This window comes from Heptranchias perlo, chromosome 9 (genome assembly GCF_035084215.1).
Source record: "Heptranchias perlo isolate sHepPer1 chromosome 9, sHepPer1.hap1, whole genome shotgun sequence".
Lineage (NCBI taxonomy): Eukaryota > Metazoa > Chordata > Chondrichthyes > Hexanchiformes > Hexanchidae > Heptranchias > Heptranchias perlo.
In genome coordinates this window covers 13,117,441-13,137,433 of record NC_090333.1, presented here as the reverse complement: position 1 = coordinate 13,137,433, position 19,993 = coordinate 13,117,441, and the positions used below count along the sequence as shown (strand labels likewise).

The following is a 19,993-nucleotide window of genomic DNA, read 5'->3' as shown; positions in this document are numbered from 1 at the left end:
TCATTTCGTGAGGGGAGAGATCATTTCGTGAGGGGAGAGGTCATTTCATGAGAGGAGAGATTGTATCATGAGAGGAGAGATCATTTTGTGAGGGGAGAGATTGTATCATGAGGGGAGAGATCATTTTGTGAGGGGGGAGATCATATCATGAGGGGAGAGATCGTATCGCGGGGGAGAGATCATATCACGGGGGGAGAGATTGTATCACGGGGGAGAGATCGTATCACGGAGGGGAGAGATTGTATCGCGGGGGAGAGATCGTATCACGGGGGAGAGATTGTATCACGGGGGGAGAGATTGTATCGCGGGGGAGAGATTGTATCACGGGGGAGAGATCGTATCACGGGGGGAGAGATTGTATCGCGGGGGAGAGATTGTATCACGGGGGGAGAGATCGTATCACGGGGGAGAGATCGTATCGCGGGGGAGAGATTGTATCACGGGGGGAGAGATTGTATCACGGGGGAGAGATTGTATCGCGGGGGGAGAGATCGTATCGCGGGGGGAGAGATCGTATCGCGGGGGAGAGATTGTATTGTGGGGAGAGATCGTATCGCGGGGGGAGAGATTGTATCGCGGGGGAGAGATTGTATCGTGGGGAGAGATCGTATCGCGGGGGAGAGATTGTATCGTGGGGAGAGATCGTATCGCGGGGGAGAGATTGTATCACGGGGGGAGAGATCGTATCGCGGGGGAGAGATCGTATCGCGGGGGAGAGATTGTATCATGGGGAGAGATCGTATCGCAGGGGAGAGATTGTATCGCGGGGGGTTGATCGTATCGCGGGGGAGAAATTGTATCGCGGGGGGAGAGATTGTATCGCGGGGGGAGAGATCATATCTTGGGGGAGAGATTGTATCGTGGGGAGAGATCGTATCGCGGGGGGAGAGATCGTAACATGGGGGAGAGATCTTATCGCGGGGGAGAGATCTTATCGGGGGGGAGAGATCGTATCGCGGGGAAGAGTAGATCATACCGTGAGGAGAGAGATCATATCGCAGGGGGTCTGAAGTTCGCGGGGGTGAGATCGTATCACGGGGGAGAGATCGTATCATGGGGAGAGATCCTATCATGTGGGGGGAGAGAAGATCGTATCACGGGGAGAGATCGTATCATGTGGGGGGAGAGAAGATCGTATCGCGGGGGAGAGATCGTATCGCGGCGGGAGAGATCATATCACGGGGAGAGATCGTATCGCGGGGGGAGAGATCAAATCACGGGGAGAGATCGTATTGCGGGGGGAGAGATCGTATCATGTGGGGGGAGAGAAGATCGTATCGCGGGGGAGAGAACATATCACGGGGAGAGATCGTATCGCGGGGGGAGAGATCAAATCACGGGGAGAGATCGTATCGCGGGGGGAGAGATCGTATCATGTGGGGGGAGAGAAGATCGTATCGCGGGGGAGAGATCGTATCGCGGGGAGAGATCGTATCGCGGGGGGGAGAGATCGTATCGCGGGGGGAGAGATCGTATCGAGGGGGAGAGATCGTATCGCGGGGGGAGAGATCGTATCATGTGGGGGGAGAGATCGTATCATGTGGGGGGAGAGATCGTATCACGGGGGGGAGAGATCGTATCGCGGGGAGAGATCGTATCACGGGGGGAGAGATCGTATCACGGGGGAGAGTAGATCATACCGTGAGGGTAGAGATCATATCGCAGGGGGTCTGAAGATCGCGGGGGAGAGATTGTATCACGGGGAGAGATTGTATCACGGGGGGAGAGAAGATCATATCATGGGGGGGAAGATCGTATCGCGGGGGTCTGAAGATTGCAGGGAAGAAATCATATCATGGGGGAGAGATCATATCATGGGGAGAGTAGATCATATCTGGGGGAGAGATCGTATTGCGCGGGAGAGATCGTATCGCGGGGGAGAGATCGTATCACGGGAGGTGGTCTGTAGATCGCAGGAAAAGATCGTATCGCGGGAAAAGAGATCGTATCGCGGGGGGAGAGATCATATCATGAGGGGAGAGGTCATTTCATGAGGGGAGAGATTGTATCGTGAGGGGAGAGATCATTTCGTGAGGGGAGAGATCATTTCGTGAGGGGAGAGATTGTATCATGAGGGGAGAGATCATTTTGTGAGGGGAGAGATCGTATCATGAGGGGAGAGATCGTATCGCGGGGGAGAGATCATATCACGGGGGGAGAGATTGTATCGCGGGGGAGAGATTGTATCACGGGGGGAGAGATTGTATCGCGGGGGAGAGATTGTATCACGGGGGAGAGATCGTATCACGGGGGGAGAGATTGTATCACGGGGGGAGAGATTGTATCACAGGGGAGAGATTGTATCGCGGGGGGAGAGATCGTATCGCGGGGGAGAGATCGTATCACGGGGGAGAGATTGTATCGCGGGGGAGAGATCGTATCGCGGGGGAGAGATTGTATCGCGGGGGGGAGATCGTATCGCGGGGGAGAAATTGTATCGCGGGGGGAGAGATTGTATCGCGGGGGGAGAGATCGTATCATGGGGGAGAGATTGTATCGTGGGGAGAGATCGTATCGCGGGGGGAGAGATCGTATCATGGGGGAGAGATCTTATCGCGGGGGAGAGATCTTATCGGGGGGGAGAGATCGTATCGCGGGGAAGAGTAGATCATACCGTGAGGAGAGAGATCATATCGTAGGGGGTCTGAAGTTCGCGGGGGAGAGATCGTATCACGGGGGAGAGATCGTGTCGCGGGGAGAGAGATCGTATCACGGGGAGAGATCGTATCATGGGGAGAGATCCTATCATGTGGGGGGGAGAGAAGATCGTATCACGGGGAGAGATCGTATCATGTGGGGGGAAAGAAGATCGTATCGCGGGGGAGAGATCGTATCGCGGCGGGAGAGATCATATCACGGGGAGAGATCGTATCGCGGGGGGAGAGATCATATCACGGGAAGAGATCGTATCGCGGGGGGAGAGATCGTATCATGTGGGGGGAGAGAAGATCGTATCACGGGGGAGAGATCGTATCGCGGGGAGAGATTGTATCACGGGGGGGAGAGATCGTATCGCGGGGGGAGAGATCGTATCGAGGGGGGAGAGATCGTATCACGGGGGGAGAGATCGTATCACGGGGGGAGAGATCGTATCGCGGGGGAGAGATCGTATCGCGGGGGAGAGATCGTATCACGGGGGAGAGATTGTATTGTGGGGAGAGATCGTATCGCGGGGGAGAGATTGTATCACGGGGGAGAGATCGTATCGCGGGGGAGAGATTGTATCGCGGGGGGGAGATCGTATCGCGGGGGAGAAATTGTATCGCGGGGGGAGAGATTGTATCGCGCGGGGAGAGATTGTATCGCGAGGGGAGAGATCGTATCGCGGGGGAGAGATTGTATCGCGGGGGAGAGATCTTATCGCGGGGGGAGAGATCGTATCATGGGGGAGAGATTGTATCGTGGGGAGAGATTGTATCGCGGGGGGAGAGATCGTATCACGGGGGAGAGATTGTATCACGGGGGAGAGATCTTATCGCGGGGGAGAGATCGTATCGCGGGGGAGAGTAGATCATACCGTGAGGAGAGAGATCATATCGCAGGGGGTCTGAAGTTCGCGGGGGAGATATCGTATCACAGGGGAGAGATCGTGTCGCGGGGAGAGAGATCGTATCACGGGGAGAGATCGTATCATGGGGAGAGATCCTATCATGTGGGGGGAGAGAAGATCGTATCACGGGGAGAGATCGTATCATGTGGGGGGAGAGTAGATCATATCGCGGGGGAGAGATCATATCACGGGGAGAGATCGTATCGCGGGGGGAGAGATCATATCACGGGGAGAGATCGTATCGCGGGGGGAGAGATCGTATCATGTGGGGGGAGAGAAGATCGTATCACGGGGGAGAGATCGTATCGCGGGGAGAGATTGTATCACGGGGGGAGAGATCGTATCACGGGGGGAGAGATCGTATCGCGGGGGGAGAGATCGTATCGCGGGGGAGAGATCGTATCACGGGGGAGAGATCGTATCGCGGGGAGAGATCGTATCGCGGGGAGAGATCGTATCGCGGGGGAGAGATCGTATCGCGGGGGAGAGATCGTATCGCGGGGGAGAGATCTTATCGCGGGGGAGAGATCGTATCGCGGGGGAGAGTAGATCATACCGTGAGGAGAGAGATCATATCGCAGGGGGTCTGAAGTTCGCGGGGGAGAGATCGTATCACAGGGGAGAGATCGTGTCGCGGGGAGAGAGATCGTATCACGGGGAGAGATCGTATCATGTGGGGGGAGAGAAGATCGTATCACGGGGAGAGATCGTATCATGTGGGGGGAGAGAAGATCGTATTGCGGGGGAGAGATCATATCACGGGGAGAGATCGTATCGCGGGGGGAGAGATCAAATCACGGGGAGAGATCGTATCGCGGGGGGAGAGATCGTATCATGTGGGGGGAGAGAAGATCGTATCACGGGGGAGAGATCGTATCGCGGGGAGAGATCATATCGCGGGGGAGAGATCGTATCACGGGGGGGAGAGATCGTATCGCGGGGAGAGATCGTATCACGGGGGGAGAGATCGTATCGCGGGGAGAGATCGTATCACGGGGGGAGAGATCGTATCACGGGGGAGAGTAGATCATACCGTGAGGGTAGAGATCATATCGCAGGGGGTCTGAAGATCGCAGGGGAGAGATTGTATCACGGGGAGAGATTGTATCACGGGGGGAGAGAAGATCATATCATGGGGGGGAAGATCGTATCGCGGGGGTCTGAAGATTGCAGGGAAGAAATCATATCGTGGGGGAGAGATCATATCATGGGGAGAGTAGATCATATCGGGGGGAGAGATCGTATTGCGCGGAGAGATCGTATCACGGGGGGGAGAAATTATATTGCGGGGAGAGTAGATCGTATCGTGGGGGGAGAGATCGTATCGCGGGGGAGAGATCGTATCGCGGGGGAGAGATCGTATCACGGGAGGTGGTCTGTAGATCGCAGGAAGAGATCGTATCGCGGGAAGAGAGATCGTATCACGGGGGGAGAGATCGTATCACGGAGGAGGGATCGTATCATGGGGGACAGATCGAATCGCGGAAGGGCATTCTGAAGATCACAGCAGGTTTGCTTGGAAGAGGTCCGGTGGGGTGGGGGGAGTACTCCTGCTCCTCCTGACCCACAAGCAGTGCTGGAAAAGCATTATCCGCTGGATCCGGCAGTCCTCAACTCCCTTTAGCTGCCGGGTTTCCCGTGGAGGCATTATATCCAAATCGCAGACAATATCTGAGGCACACAGCCTCATTAACATATTATAAAGATTGACCCGCCTCTCGAGAGCAGGTTACTCCCCTGCCCCTGCAATCCACCCCAGTTAAACCGGAAGTAGGTGCGTTCGCGATGGATTGGGTTGAGTTTCCCATTTTTAACAGGTTAACCCCCACCAACTCCCGACCCTCTCCCGCCTGTCCTGGGGGGGAGGCTTAATATTACCCCCATAGTGTCCATTTACACACTCCAATATTCTATTTGCTTTGCCAATTACTGCTGTGTTAATGTTAACAATTCTTTCCAACGCATGGTCAACTAGCACACGGAAACCTTTCCCCCTGCTACCCTCTAATTTATGATATGTTCTTCCTTGTGTAATCGAATTTCCTATTTTAAGCACCAATGTGAATTGCCCAGCCTTTCTCAATGTTAGAAGCACGATAAATCGAACAAGTCATCGGCAGCATGCAGGCTAATAATAAATCTCCACTCGTGAAGCTCGGGAGCATTATATTTGTTCGTGAATTATCTGCGTAGATTCACTCTAGGAATATTTCTAACAGTTGTGAGGAGAAATTCCCGTAGAGGAGAGGAGCAGAGGGACAGATACACAAATCACTAAAAATAGCAACGCAGGTTAATAAGTTACACCCATCAGGAAAGATTGAGTTAGGGCTCTTTTCTCTCGAAGACTGAGGAGTGACCTGATAGAGGTCTTTAAGATTATGAAAGGGTTTGATAGGGTAGACGTAGAGAAGATGTTTTCAGTTGCAGGGGAGACCAGAACTAGGGGCTGTAAATATAAGATAGTCACTAATAAATCCAACAGGGAATTCAGGAGAAACCTCTTTACCCAGAGAGTGTTTAGAATGTGGAGTCATTTAGACTTTTATTATCCAAGCAGTATGTGGCCCCCTTATTCTTCCTACCAAAATATAATACCACTTATCTATATTGAAATTCATTTGCCAATTACACGCCGATTCTGCAAATTTTTAAACGTCTTCCTGTATTTTGTTGCAGTCCTCCTCGGTATTAACTATTCCCCCCAATTTGGTGTTGGCCGCAAATCTTGAAATTGTACTTCCGATTACAAATCGTTTATGTAAATGTTAAACAACAATGGTCCCAGCACCAATCCTTGTGGAACATCACTTCCTATCTTTTGCCAGTCTGACCTTTAACCCCTACTCTCTGTTTTCTGTTTTTGTAACCAGCTTGCTATCCATTCTGCTACTTGTCCCCTGACTCCACATGCTCTGACCTTAGTCATGAGTCTACTATCTGGTACCTTATCGAAGGCCTTTTGAAAATCCAAATTTATTACATCTACTGCATTACCCTTTTCTATCCTTTCAGTTACTTCTTCAAAGAATTCAATAAGGTTGGTCAAGCATAACTTTCCCTTTTGGAATCCGTGCTGAATGTTCTTTATTATATTTTCAGATTCTAGATGTTTTTCTATTACATCTTTGAGTGAGGATTCCATTATCTTTCCTACCACTGACGTTAAGCTAATTGGTCTATAGTTCCCTGGACTGGTTCTATCTCCCTTTTTAAATATAGGAATCACATTAGCTGTCCGCCAGTCCTCTGGCACTATTCCCTTTTCTAATGAATTTTTATATATATGACATAGTGCCTCTGCTATCTCTTCCCTAACTTCTTTTAATATGTGCGGATGCAATCCAGCCAGACCAAGTGTTTTATCCTCTCTAAGTCTGATTAGTTTATCAATCATCTTCCCCTTTCTATGTTATTCTATCTTGGGACAATTTAACTGGACTACAAAACTAAAGGGGTTCCTATTAATTTATTCTCGGCTGAAAAGAAATAGTACAGTTCCAGGTGTGAAAGAAAGGAAGACTTGCATTTATATAGCGCCTTTCACGGCCTCAGAACGTCTCAAAATGCTTTACAGCCAACCAAATACTTTTTTGAAGTGTAGTCACTGCTGTAATGTAGGAAACACAGCAGCCAATTTGCGCACAGCAAGGTCCCACAAACAGCAATGAGATAATGACCATATTATGGGATAAATATTAGCCAGGACACCGGGGAGAACTCCCCTGTTCTTCTTCGAAATAGTGCCCTGGGATCTTTCACGTCCACCTGAGAGAGCAGACGGGGCCTTGGTTTAACGTCTCATCCAAAAGACAGCACCTCTATCAGTGCAGCACTACAATGAAGCATCAGCCTGAATTTTTGTGCTCAAGCCTCTGGAGTGGGGCTCGAACCCACATCTTCTGATTCAGAGAGTGAGAGTGATACCTACTGAGACACAGCTAACACCTAAAAACTCTTCTGAACATTGTTTTGGAAGTTCTGAACCGCAATGAAACCCATGCACTGAATCGGAGGCAATTCAAAAAGCTGATTGAAGACTCAGTGATGAGAATCTCCCTTCAGACCCCGTGCATCACTGGGCAATGCACTGGCTTCCTGGAGGAAAAGTAATGGCTTGTTTTCTCTCAATTGATCCTGGCAAAGCAGTCATGGAAGGAAAGGGCAAAGAGTAATCCGTATTGCTTCTCCAGCAGACGTGTTGCTGCATGCGAACAATATAAAACATAGAGCTGAAAGGGAAAGATGAACTTAGCGATAAAGCATTAAACATTGTGTTTAAAACTACTACGTAGTTTGCAGCCTTCCGGTCTTAACATTGGGCCAGATTTTCCTGTAGCAGGACATCTAACGGTGCCTGCCGATAGTTAGACTTACTCCTGCACCCTTCAGCTCAAAAAAATTTTGCTCACAAAGTTGCTGAAAGTGCGAGCTGATAACGGGGCAGCGAGGGAAACAGGGTATCTGGGACCTGAGTGAAGAGGGCCAGCAACAGGGTATCTCCGTAAGCAAACAGGTTGAAGCATTGAGAAATAAACACAGGAAGGACTGAGAGGGAGGGTGAGTTAAAGTGGGTGAATTCAATGTCAAATCAGGTACAGAAAGAGAAATAAAGAGAGGGGAAGAAAGATTGGATTAAGAGAGAGAGAAAAAAGAGACAGAGGGGAAAAGTAAGTTATAAAATTTATAATTTGACATTTTTTAAATCTCCCTGAAAAAGTCAAAACCTGAAGGAAGGAGATTCCACACTTGTAATAGTTCATTTTTGATGCCAGAGAGGTTGATTGGCAATAATTAACAATTATCACATCATTAAAAGGGTAGTTACACTTGTAATTATTAGCCCTAAATATCTGCGGCAAGTTTAGTTTGTATCCACCGTGCAAGTTCAGCAACTTCATGCCGTTCAATGCATGTCAATGGTGAGGCAGACAGTGAGATGCTATTTTCACAGAGCTAACACTAGAGCTGCGCACTTCGGACAGTCACTTTTGGATATCCGCGTTTAACCGCACATCTGCTCCTCGTCTGAAGTCGCTGTACCATTTACCCATAAATAACGGCGAGCGCCATTAGCCACACCGTTATTTTGACAGTAAAATCTGGCCCATTGAGTTTAACAACTTGAAATCTTAACCACTGCTCTCATTTTCTCTTGGGCATTCTATAACCATTTACACCTCCATCTGTTGTTTCCTTGTTTATCCCAATATCATCTCCTTTTGCCTTGCATCGCCATCCTTTATGACATTTAATCACTCCTGCCCTCCGCCATATCACAGACCTGCCCCTTTTGATCCTCCCCCCACCCCCCACTTTTTCCCTGGCTATGTACTTGCTTAAAAGCTGTTCGTCTCTAACATCTTCCAGTTCTGGCGAAAGGTCATCGACCTGAAACATTAACTCTGTTTCTTTCTCCCCAGATGCTGCCTGACCTGCTGAGTGTTTCCAGCATTTTTTGCTTTTATTTCAGATTTCCAGCATCTGCAGTATTTTGCTTTTGTCTTATGAAAAAGCGAGTTTGCATTTATAAACAAACTGAAGCTGTTTCAGACTCTGCTGCGAGGAGGTGAACCGAGACACTTCCCAACATTATGATCTGGAATGCACTGCCTGAAAGGGCGGTGGACGCAGACTCAATAGTAACTTTCAAAAGGGAATTGGATAAATACTTGAAAAGGAAAACTTGCAGGGCTATGGGGGAGTGGGACAACAACAGCAACAAAAGCCAATTAAGTACTTTTGAAGTGTAGTCACTGTTGTAATGTAGCCAACACAGCAGCCAATTTCCACACAGCAAGATCCCACAAACAACAAGGAGATAATGGCCAGATAATCTGTGTTTGGTAATGCTGGTTGAACAGATAATCTGTAAAGCGCTTTGGGACATCCTGAGGTTGTGAAAGGCGCTATATAAATGCAAATTCTTTTCTTTCTTTCGGTCCTTTCTTTCCAATGTGTTTTTATTGCCAGACTGAGATGATCTTTTAGAAAAATGTAACAGATTCGCACTTCTCTATTTAGCAGTTTGCAGATCGTTCGATCTATTAGCGTCCTCTCTGGTGACTGGACTATCTGTTGTCTCTTTTCCTCCTCCCTCCTTCCTCTTTAATTTTTCTTCCACCCGACACAGGGGGTTTGCTTACCTTTCGGTCTTCATTTCTGATGAAGGGCTCGGGCTCGAAACATTGACCCGTCTTTTACTCTTTGCAGATGCCGAGGGACTTGCTGCATCCCTTCCAGCATTTTCTGTTTTTACTTTGGGCTTTTAAAAGCCTTTAGACTGTATGAGTGGACGGGGAGCCAAGCGAAAACGACAGACAAGAAACGACCAGCTGGTCCATCAATAACAACAGCAACGTATATTTATAAATCCTTACCTAAGAAAGGATATACTTGCCATAGAGGGAGTGCAGCGAAGGTTCACCAGACTGATCCCTGGGATGGCAGGACTGTCGTATGAAGAGAGATTGGGTCGACTCGGCCTGTATTCACTCGAGTTTAGAAGAATGAGAGGGGATCTCATTGAAACGTATAAAATTCTGACAGGTCAAGACAGACTGGATGCAGGGAGGATGTTTCCCCTGGCTGGGGGGGTCCACGAGGGGTCACAGTCTCAGGATATGGAGTAGGACATTTAGGACTGAGATGAGGAGAAATTTCTTCACTCAGAGGGTGGTGAACCTGTGGAATTCTCAAACACAGAAGGCTGTGGAGGCCAAGTCACTGAATATATTTAAGAAGAAGCTAGATAGATTTCTACAAAAGGCATCAAGGGGTATGGGGAGAGAGTGGGAATATGGTATTGAGATAGAGGATCAGCCATGATGATATTGAATGGCGGAGCAGGCTCGAAGGGCCGAACGGCCTACTCCTGCTCCTATTTTCTATGTTTCTATGTTTCTAAAGTGCCTTTAACATAGTAAAAAGTTCCCAAGACGCTTCACAGGAGTGATTGTCAAACAAAATTTGGCACCGAGCCACATAAAGAGATATTAGGGCAGGTGGTTTGGTCACAGAGGTAGGTTTTAAGGAGTGTCTTATAGGAGGAGAGAGACAAAGAGGTTTAATGAGGGAATTCCAGAACTTAGAGCCTAGACGGCTGAAGTCACGGCCACCAATGGTGGGGCGAAGGAAATCGGGGATGCGCAGGAGGACAGAATTGGAGGAGCGCAGAGATCTGAGGGGGTTTCAGGACCGAAGGAGGTTACAGAGATAGGGAGGTCATCCGATACTGTCAAGGTGTAACTTACGCACGCCGTGAGTGCTCTCATTGTTCTTCGGGCGCTGTATTGCGCAGCCTACTCAATACCAACCAACAAAAAGAACTGCGAACGCTGGAAATCTGAAATAAAAAGAGAGAAGGCTCGACAAGTCTGAAATGGGGAAAAGGGATCCCTTCTGTCTCCATTCCAGTTCAGACAAACAGTATTTTTGTAGCAAAACGTTGCAGGTGCTTCGCTGGGCGGTGGAGAGGAAGCGAGGATTGGACATCACGTTGGAGTTGGGAGAAGAGTTCCGGGCGGGGGGGCGGGGGGTGGTGAGGGGGTGAGAGGGCGACCAAAGGCATGAGTGAAGGGGTCAGTTCGGAAGAGGCTCTTAAAAGTGGGTAAAGATGTGGCAAGACAGAGGGCTTTAGGAAAGGAGTTCCAGAGTGCCAGAGCTGTAATGGCTGGCGGATCTGCTATTGATGGTGAAGTGAAGGGTAATTAACATAAGGAGCTCAGCAGTGGATTTTGAGGAGAACAAGAAATCCCTACAATGAGGAGTTGATTCTCTTTGTTTTCAAACTCTATAATTTTAAACCAGCAAAATTTAAACTGTCATGGGTAACAAATGAGGTGCAAGTTTACAAAGGGGATTAAACAATCAAAAGAATTTCCAAAAAGGTCAGAGATAACAAATTAATCTGGGTAATTACTGGGTAATTATCTGTCGACTCATTCCCTTAGTGAAATTATCCAAGGAAGGAACAATCAGTAATGAAACTATCACTGATCAATAGAGGGACATTTTATCACATTATCATGTCGGTGGGGTTCTCAGGACAACTCCCTAACGATTAAGGCTGAAGTTATAATGCCACAGTTGCATTGCGGTGAAGCACATTAACGTCTCTGTGTTTAGACGGGATTCCTTTACACAGAGAATAGTGAGAATGTGGAACTCGTTGCCACCAGGAGTGGTTGAAGCAGGCAGCGTTGATGCATTTAAGGAGAGGCTTGGTGCATGCACGAGGGAGAAGGGAGTAGAGGGCTATGGGGGGCGGGGGGGGAGAGGAGGAGGCTCGCGTGGAGTATAAACACCGACATAAACCAGTTGGCACGAATGGCCTGTTACTGTGCTGTAGATTCTGGGTAAAAGTGGAGAGGCAGAGGATTTTAAAGGGAGGATTGCAGAGTGCAAGGTCGAGACAGATAAAGACTCTGTCGCCAATGGTTGGGTAAAGCAAGGAGGGGGGGTTGCACCTATGACCAAATATAGAGGAACAAAGAGTGTGGGACAGGGTACAGGCAGCTCAGTTTTGAACAAGTTGGAGAAAATGGAGGGCAGGAGGCTGGTAAGGAGGACATTGTAGAAATAGTGTCTAGAGGTGATTGTAGCACGGATAGGAGCTTCATTGGCAGTAAGGGGAGGTGGTGTGAAGGTCTTGGACTTCTTCACCTTAGTGCATTACTTCATATAGACTGAGCAAACTAACTTGGCAAAAATAGTTTGGAGGACGAGTTTGTGGAATGCATTCGAGACAGTTTTCTAGAACAATATGTTGAGAAACCAACTAGGGAACAGGCTATTTTAGATCTAGTATTGTATAATGAGACAGGGTTAATTAGTAATCGTATAGTTAAGGATCCTCTGGGCCAGAGTGATCATAATATGATAGAATTTCATATTGAATTTGGGAGCGATGTAGTTAAGTCCAAAACTAGGGTCATAAATTTATTCAAAGCCAATTGGGTAGATATGAGGGGCGAGTTGGCTAAGGTAGATTGGGAAATTAGGTTAAAAGATATGATGGTAGATAAGCAATGGCAAACATTTAAAGAAATAAAACATAATTCTCAACAAATATACATTCCATTGAGGAATAAAAACTCCACAGGAAATGTGATCCAACCGTGGCTAACTAGAGAAGTTAAGGATAGCATTAGATTAAAAGAAGAGGCTTACAATGTTGCCAAAAAGAGTAGTAAGCCTGAGGATTGGGAGGGTTTTAGAAATCAGCAAAAGATGACCAAAAAATTGATAAAGAGGGAGAAAACTGAATACGAGAGTAAACTAGCAAGAAAAATAAAAACAGATTGTAAGAGTTTCTACAACTACGTAAAAAGAAAGAGAGTAGCAAAAGTAAACGTGGGTCCCTTAGAGGCAGAAACAGGAGAAATTACAATGGGGAATAAGGAAATGACAGAGACATTAATCAAATATTTTGTATCTGTCTTCACAGTAGAAGACACAAAAAACATACAGGAAAGAATGGGAACCAAGGATTTAATGAGAGTGAGGAACTTAATGTAATTAATATTACTAAAGAAAAAGTTCTGGCGAAATTAAAGGGACTAAAAGCTGACCAATCCCCTGGACCTGATGGCCTACATCCTAGGGTTTTAAAGAGGTGGCTGCAGAGATAGTGGATGCATTGGTTTTGATCTTCCAGAATTCCCTAGATTCTAGAACGGTCCCCGTGGATTGGAAGGTAGCAAATGTAACCCTGCTATTCACGAAAAGAGGGAGAGAGAAAACGGGGAACTATAGGCCAGCTAGCCTGACATCAGTAGTAGGAAAAATGCTGGAACCTATTATTAAGGACATAGTAACATGGCACTTAGAAAATCATTATATGATAAGGCGGAGTCAACATGATTTTATGAATGGGAACTCATGTTTGACAAATCTATTAGAGTTTTTTGAGGATGTAACTAGTAGGGTAGATAAAGGGGAACCAGTGGATGTAGTATATTTGGATTTTCAAAAGGCATTTGATAAGGTGCCACACAAGAGGTTGTTACACAAGATAACGGCTCATGGGATTGGGGGTAATATATTAACATGGATAGAGGATTGGTTAACGGATCGAAAACAGAAAGTAGGAATAAACGGGTCATTTTCGGGTTGTCAGGTTGTAACTAGTGGGGTGCCGTAAGGATCAGTGCTTGGGCCTCAATGACTTAGATGAGGGGACCGAGTGTAATGTATCCAAGTTTGCTGATGATACAAAGCTAAGTGGGAATGTAAGCCGTGAGGAGGACGCAAAGAGGCTGGAAAGGGATATGGACAGGTTAAGTGAGTGGACAAGAAGGTGGCAGATGGAGTATAATGTGGGGAAATGTGAAATTATCCACTTTGATAGGAATAGAAAAGCAGGATTTTTTTAAAAGGTGAGAGTCTAAGAAATGTTGGTTGTCAGAGTGATTTGGGTGTCCGTGTACACGAATCACAGAAAGGTAAAATGCAGGTACAGAAAGCAATCAGAAAGGAAAATGGTATGTTAGCCTTTAATGCAAGGGGCTTGAAATATAAGGGTAAGGAGCTCTTGGTGCAATTATATAGGGCTCTGATGAGACCACACCTGAAGTACTGTGCACCAGTTTTGGTCTCCTTTCCCAAGGAACCATAGAAAAGATACAGAACAGAAGGGGGGCATTCGGCCCATCATCTCCGCGCCGGCTCGAAGAACAACCAGGTGCCCGTTCTAATTCCACCTTCCAGCACCCAGTCCGTAGCCCTGCAACTTACAGCACTTTAGGTGCAGGTCCAGGTACTTTTTAAAAGAGTTGACGGTCCCTGCCTCTACCACCAATTTGGGCAGCGAATTCCATACACCCACCACCCTCTGGGTAAAAAAGTTTTTTCTCATGTCCCCTCTAAACCTTCTGCCAATCAGCTTAAATCTATGTCCTCTAGTTCTTGATCTCTCAGCTAGGAGAAACAAATACTTCATGTCTACTCTACCTGGGCCCCTCATAATTTTGTACACCTCAATCAAGTTACCCCTCAGCCTCCTCTGCTCCAAGGAAAAAAACCCCAGCCTGTCCAATCTCTCCTCGTAGCTGCAATTTTCAAGCCCTGGCAACATTCTTGTAAATCTTCTCTGCACTCTCTCCAGATCAATTACATCCTTCCTGTAATGTGGTGACCAGAAATGCGCACAATACTCCAGTTGTGGCCTTACCAGCATTTTATACAGTTCCATCATTACATCCCTGCTTTTGTATTCTACACCTCGGCTAATAACGGAGAGCATTCCGTATGCCTTCTTCACAACCTTATCTACCTCTACCCCTCTCAATATATTCCCATTTACTGCGCATTCCCTTTTACTGTTTGCCCTCCCTAAGTGCATTACCTCACACTTCTCCAGGTTGAACTCCATTTGCCACTTTTCCGGCCACTCCACCAAACCATTGATACCTTCTTGGAGTCTGCAGCTATCCTCTTCACTATCAACTACTCTGCAAATTTTCCAATCATGCCCCCTACATTCAAGTCCAAATCATTAATATATACCACAAACAGCAAGGGACCCAACACTGAGCCCTGTGGCACACCATTGGAAATGGATTTCCATTCGCAAAGACATCCATCGACTTTTACCCATTGTTTCCTGTTACTGAGCCAATTTTGGATCCAATTCGCCGCATTTCCCTGTATCCCATGGGCTTTTACCTTTCTGACCAGTGTGTCATGTGGGACCTTGTCAAATGCCTTACTAAAATCCATGTAGACAACATCCACTGCACTACCCTCATCAATCCTCCTTGTCACTTCCTCAAAGAATTTAATCAGATTTGTAAGGCATGACCTTCCCTGAACAAATCCATGCTGACTATCCCTGATTAAACCATGCCTTTCCAAGTGACAGTTTATCCTATCTCTCAGTATTGATTCTAATAGTTTGCCCACCACCGAGGTAAGACTGACCGGCCTATAATTGTTCGGCCTTTCCCTCGTACCCTTTTTAAACAATGGTACTACGTTTGCAGTCTTCCAGTCCTCCGGTACTTCCCCTGTATCTAGTGAGGATTGGAAAATGATCCTCAGAGCATCCTCTATTTCCTCCCTGGCTTCCTTCAATAGCCTAGGAAACAATCCATCCGGCCCCGGTGACTTATCAACTTTCAAGGATTCCAGTCCCTCTAATACTTCCTATCCCGTAATGTTTACCTTATCCAATATTTCACACCTCTCCTCTTTAACTACAACGTCCGGATCATCCCTTTCCTTTGTGAATATGGAGACAAAATATTCATTTAAAACCCTACCCACATCCTCTGCCTCGACACACAAGTTACCCTTATCGTCCCTGATAGGTCCCACCTTTTCCTTGGCTATCCTCTTGTTCTTAATGTACTGATAAAACATCTTTGGGTTTTCTTTAATCTTACTAGCTAATATTTTTTCATGCCCTCTCTTTGCTTTCCTCATTTCCTTTTTTACGTCATCCCTGTACTTTCTATACTCACCTAGGCTTTCTGCAGTATTTAGTTTTCGGTGACAGTCATAAGCTTTCTTTTTCTGCTTTATCTTGCCCCGCAAACTTCTAGACAACCAGGGGGCTCTAAATTTGGCAGTGCCACCCTTTTTCTTTGAGGGGACGATATACTTACCTTAAAGGGGGTGCAATGAAGATTCACTAGATTGATTCCTCGGATGAGAGGGTTGTCCTATGAGGAGAGATTGAGAAAAATGGGCCTATATTTGCTGGAATTTAGAAGAATGAATGGTGATCTCATTAAAACATATAAAATTCTTAGCGGGCTTGACAGGGTAGATGCTGAGAGGCTGTTTCCCTTGGCTGAAGAGTCTAGAACTAGGGGTCATAGTCTCAAGATAAGAGGTCAGCCATTTAGGACTGAGATGAGGAAACAATTCTTCACTCAGAGGGTTGTGAATCTTTGGAATTCTCTACCCCAGAGGGCTGAGGATACTCAGTCGTTGAGTATATTCAAGATTGAGATCGATAGATTTTTAGACACTACGGGAATCAAGGGATTTGGGAATAGGGCAGGAAAGTGGAGTTGAGGTAGAAGATCAGCCATGATGTCATTCAATGGCAGAGCAGGCTTGAGGGACTGTATAACTTACTTCTGCTCCTATTTCTTATGTTCTTATGTCCCTAAGCAATTTAGAGCCAATAAAGTACTTTTGAAGTGTAGTCACTGTTATAATGTAGAAAATGCAGCAGCCAATTTGCAGACAGCAAGATCCCACAAAAAAAGCAATGTGATAATGACCAGATCATCTGTTTTAGTGATGTTGGTTGAGGAACAAATATTGGACACCAGGTAGAACTCCCCTACTCTTCTTTGCAATAGTGCCATGGGATCTTTTATATCCACTTGAGAGGGAAGACAGGGCCTCATTTAACATCTCATCTGAAAGACAGCACCTCTGACAGTGCAGTGATCCCTCAGCACTACACTGGATTATCAGCCTGGGTTTTAGGCTTCAAGTCTCTGAAGTGGGACTTAAACCCACAACCTTCTGAGTCAGAGTCAAGAGTGCTACTGACTGAGCTGGTACCTAATTATGACTTTGGCCAGGGTGGTCTTGGTTCTGAGAGCAGGACAGCAGCCAGACTGAAGGGTGTTGAACTGGGAGTTTTGGGAGAGGTATAGAGCTAGGAGACAACACATTCGGGGCTAGCAAACCGTAAAGCAAAATATTACGGTCTGAAGCTATGTTTAGAATGACTGTTGGTTAAAACAGAGAGCCACAGCCTGGTTTGTGTGCATTAGTTTGTGTAATAGGGTCAGCTAAATATAAATTTTTAGATTACGTGATCCTGGGCTTTATAAATAGACGCATAGAGTAGAAAAGCATGAAAGTTATGTTGAACCTTTATAAAACTCTGGTTTGGCCACAACTGGAGTATTGTGTCCAATTCTAGGCACCGCACTTTAGGAAGGATGTGAAGGCCTTAGAGAGGTTGCAGAAAAGATTTACTAGAATGGTTCCAGGGATGAGGGATTTCAGTTACGCAGATAGACTGGAGAAGCTGGGGTTGTTCTCCTTACAGCAGAGAAAGTTGAGAGGAGATTTGATAGAGGTGTTCAAAATCATGAGGGGTTTAGATAAAGTAAATAAAGAGAAACTGTTCCCATTGGCAGAAGGGTCGAGAACCAGAGGACACAGATTTAAGGTGATTGGCAAAAGAACCATAGGCGATGTGAGGAGAAACTTTTTTACGCAGCGAGTAGTTATGATCTGGAATGCGCTGCCTGAAAGGGTGGTGGAAGTAGATTCAATCATGGCTTTCAAAAAGAAATTGGATAAATATTTGAAGGGAAAAAATTTGGAGGGCTATGGGGAAAGAGCGGGGGAATAGGACTGACTGGATTGCTCTTACAAAGGGCTGGCACGGGTTCGATGGGCCAAATAGCCTCTGTCTGTGCTGTAACAATTCTATGATTCTATGCTTCTATAATATCTGTAGCTGTTTTCTGAGGCAAATACCCATTCCCTATTGTATGTGTTCCAGCCACAGGCTGACTCATACCTAAATGTTCGTGTGTGAGAGAGAGAAAGAAGTGCGTACGTGTATTTAAAAAGAATAAACAGAAAAACAACTCAGGCTATGAGGGTAAAAGACCAAAATCCTGGCTTTGTAGTGTAAAGTGTCTTCACCAATGCCAATATCACAATCGGAGGTTAATTACTGATTTATGTAACCGCGTGAGAGGAATACATTTATTTATTTCTTTATATTTCCCTCTACCGAGTAAGGAACATGTTACTTTGGTGTCAGCTGTGGGTAGCCCTCTTGATACTGAATCAGATAATTGTGGGTTCAAATCCCACTTCAGTGCAGTATTAATCGAGTGCTGCTCCGTTGGAGGTGCTGCCTTTTGGATGAGATGTTAAAATGAGGCCCTGTTTGCCTTCTCAGGTAGATGTAAAAGATACCAGGGTACTATTTGATGAAAGAATGGGAAAGTTCTCCCCAGTGTCCTGGCCAATATTTATCTCTCAACCAACATCACTTAAAAAACACAGATTAACTAGTCATTATCACGTTGCTGTTTGTGGGACCTTGCTGTGTGCAAATTGGCTGCTGTGTTTCTTACATTACAACAGTGACTATGCTTCAAAAAGTATTTCATTGGCTGTAAAGTGCTTTGGGACGTCCTGAAGTCATGAAAGTTGCTACATAAATTCAAGTCTTTCTTCTTTACTTATTTTCCAGGAACCAATGAAAATACAATGGACCCGAAATTTCTTTGCATTTCCAGCGGATTCCCGCCTTAACTCTGACAGGGGGTCCCGTTGATCGGCAGCAAACTCCGTGCCTATGCTGGGTCCCGGATTTAAACTGGAGTTTCCGATTGGTCTAGTAAAGGGCGAAGCCTTCACCTGCCACTCATGAGGCCAATCACCAGGGACGGTGATCCCTCATGTCGGGGGTCCCCATGATCTCAGCTCAGAAGGAGGTCGGCATTTCTTTGGAGGTCTAGCGCCCTCTTCCGTGACAGATGTTGGGGGCCACGCAGGGGTGGGTGGGAGGTGTTCAGGTCCGGGAAGTGGCCTGGACCCCCGAAGATTTAAGTACATCATTTTTTTTCCCAATTTTAAATGCAGGCCCCAGACAAAGACGACGCAAAGGGCCGAAAATAATTGCCCCCAGCCTGGGCAGAAAGGCCTCGCTTTGTGGCATCCTGGCCGGAGCCCAATATGTGCCCATAGTGGTGTGGGTGCCGTCGCCTTTATTTAAATGTGGTGACCTCCCACTGATCCTGTATGCTCCAGCAGAGTCAACACTGGAGGTCACCAGAAGGCATGGTCCCGGCATGAATGCCAGGATAGCAGCCTGAATACTTTTGGGAGCAATAACTTTCAATGCACCAGTGACATAACATCTTTACCAACTCAGGTATTTTATATGTATATATAGATGTCACAAGTGGCTTTGGTGCTTCCGGGCTAAGCCGGGCACAGATCAGTTAGGGCTCTTGTTCCTAATTGTTACCCCTTCACTCCTGCTGGACATGTGAGGACCAGGTTGAGGAGGACTCCCACGGTTGAATACACTCACTAGGCTCACGCATGATGTCCTGCCCACTTGGGTGAGGTAGAAAAGCATTTGTGGAACCCCAGTAGTGCCATCAGGGGAAGGAGGCAGGGCGAAAAATTGGTCAAAAAAAGAGAAGAGCTTTAAGCTTCCAACTGCTGCCATTACATCCAGCAACCCACATAGCAGTAGGAGAGCAACCCTTACCTTTTGAGCTCTGAGCCAATTATCTGTTCCATAGATTAAATTACAGTATTCTGTGACCGTTGATGATAAATTCACAGCTTCAGAATGTGATAATTAACTTCTTCATAATGTCAACCTCGGCATGGTGGGTAGAACTCTTGCCTCCTGAGTCAGATAGGCTGTAGGTTTAAGTCCCACTCCGGAGATTTGAGCCTCATAATCTAGGTTCACACTCCCAATACAGTACT

The 19,993-nt window shown here is 46.7% G+C and overlaps 1 protein-coding gene across 1 annotated transcript in view; it reads left to right on the top strand.

The window, feature by feature from the left end:
• st6galnac5a (ST6 (alpha-N-acetyl-neuraminyl-2,3-beta-galactosyl-1,3)-N-acetylgalactosaminide alpha-2,6-sialyltransferase 5a) overlaps positions 1–19,993 on the top strand; it is a 119,646-nt gene that overhangs the window by 28,632 nt on the left and 71,021 nt on the right. Inside the window, exon 4 of the mRNA XM_067990918.1 lies at positions 7,530–7,659. Coding sequence (XP_067847019.1) covers positions 7,530–7,659 — 130 coding nt within the window. The remainder of the gene's footprint in view (positions 1–7,529; positions 7,660–19,993) is intronic.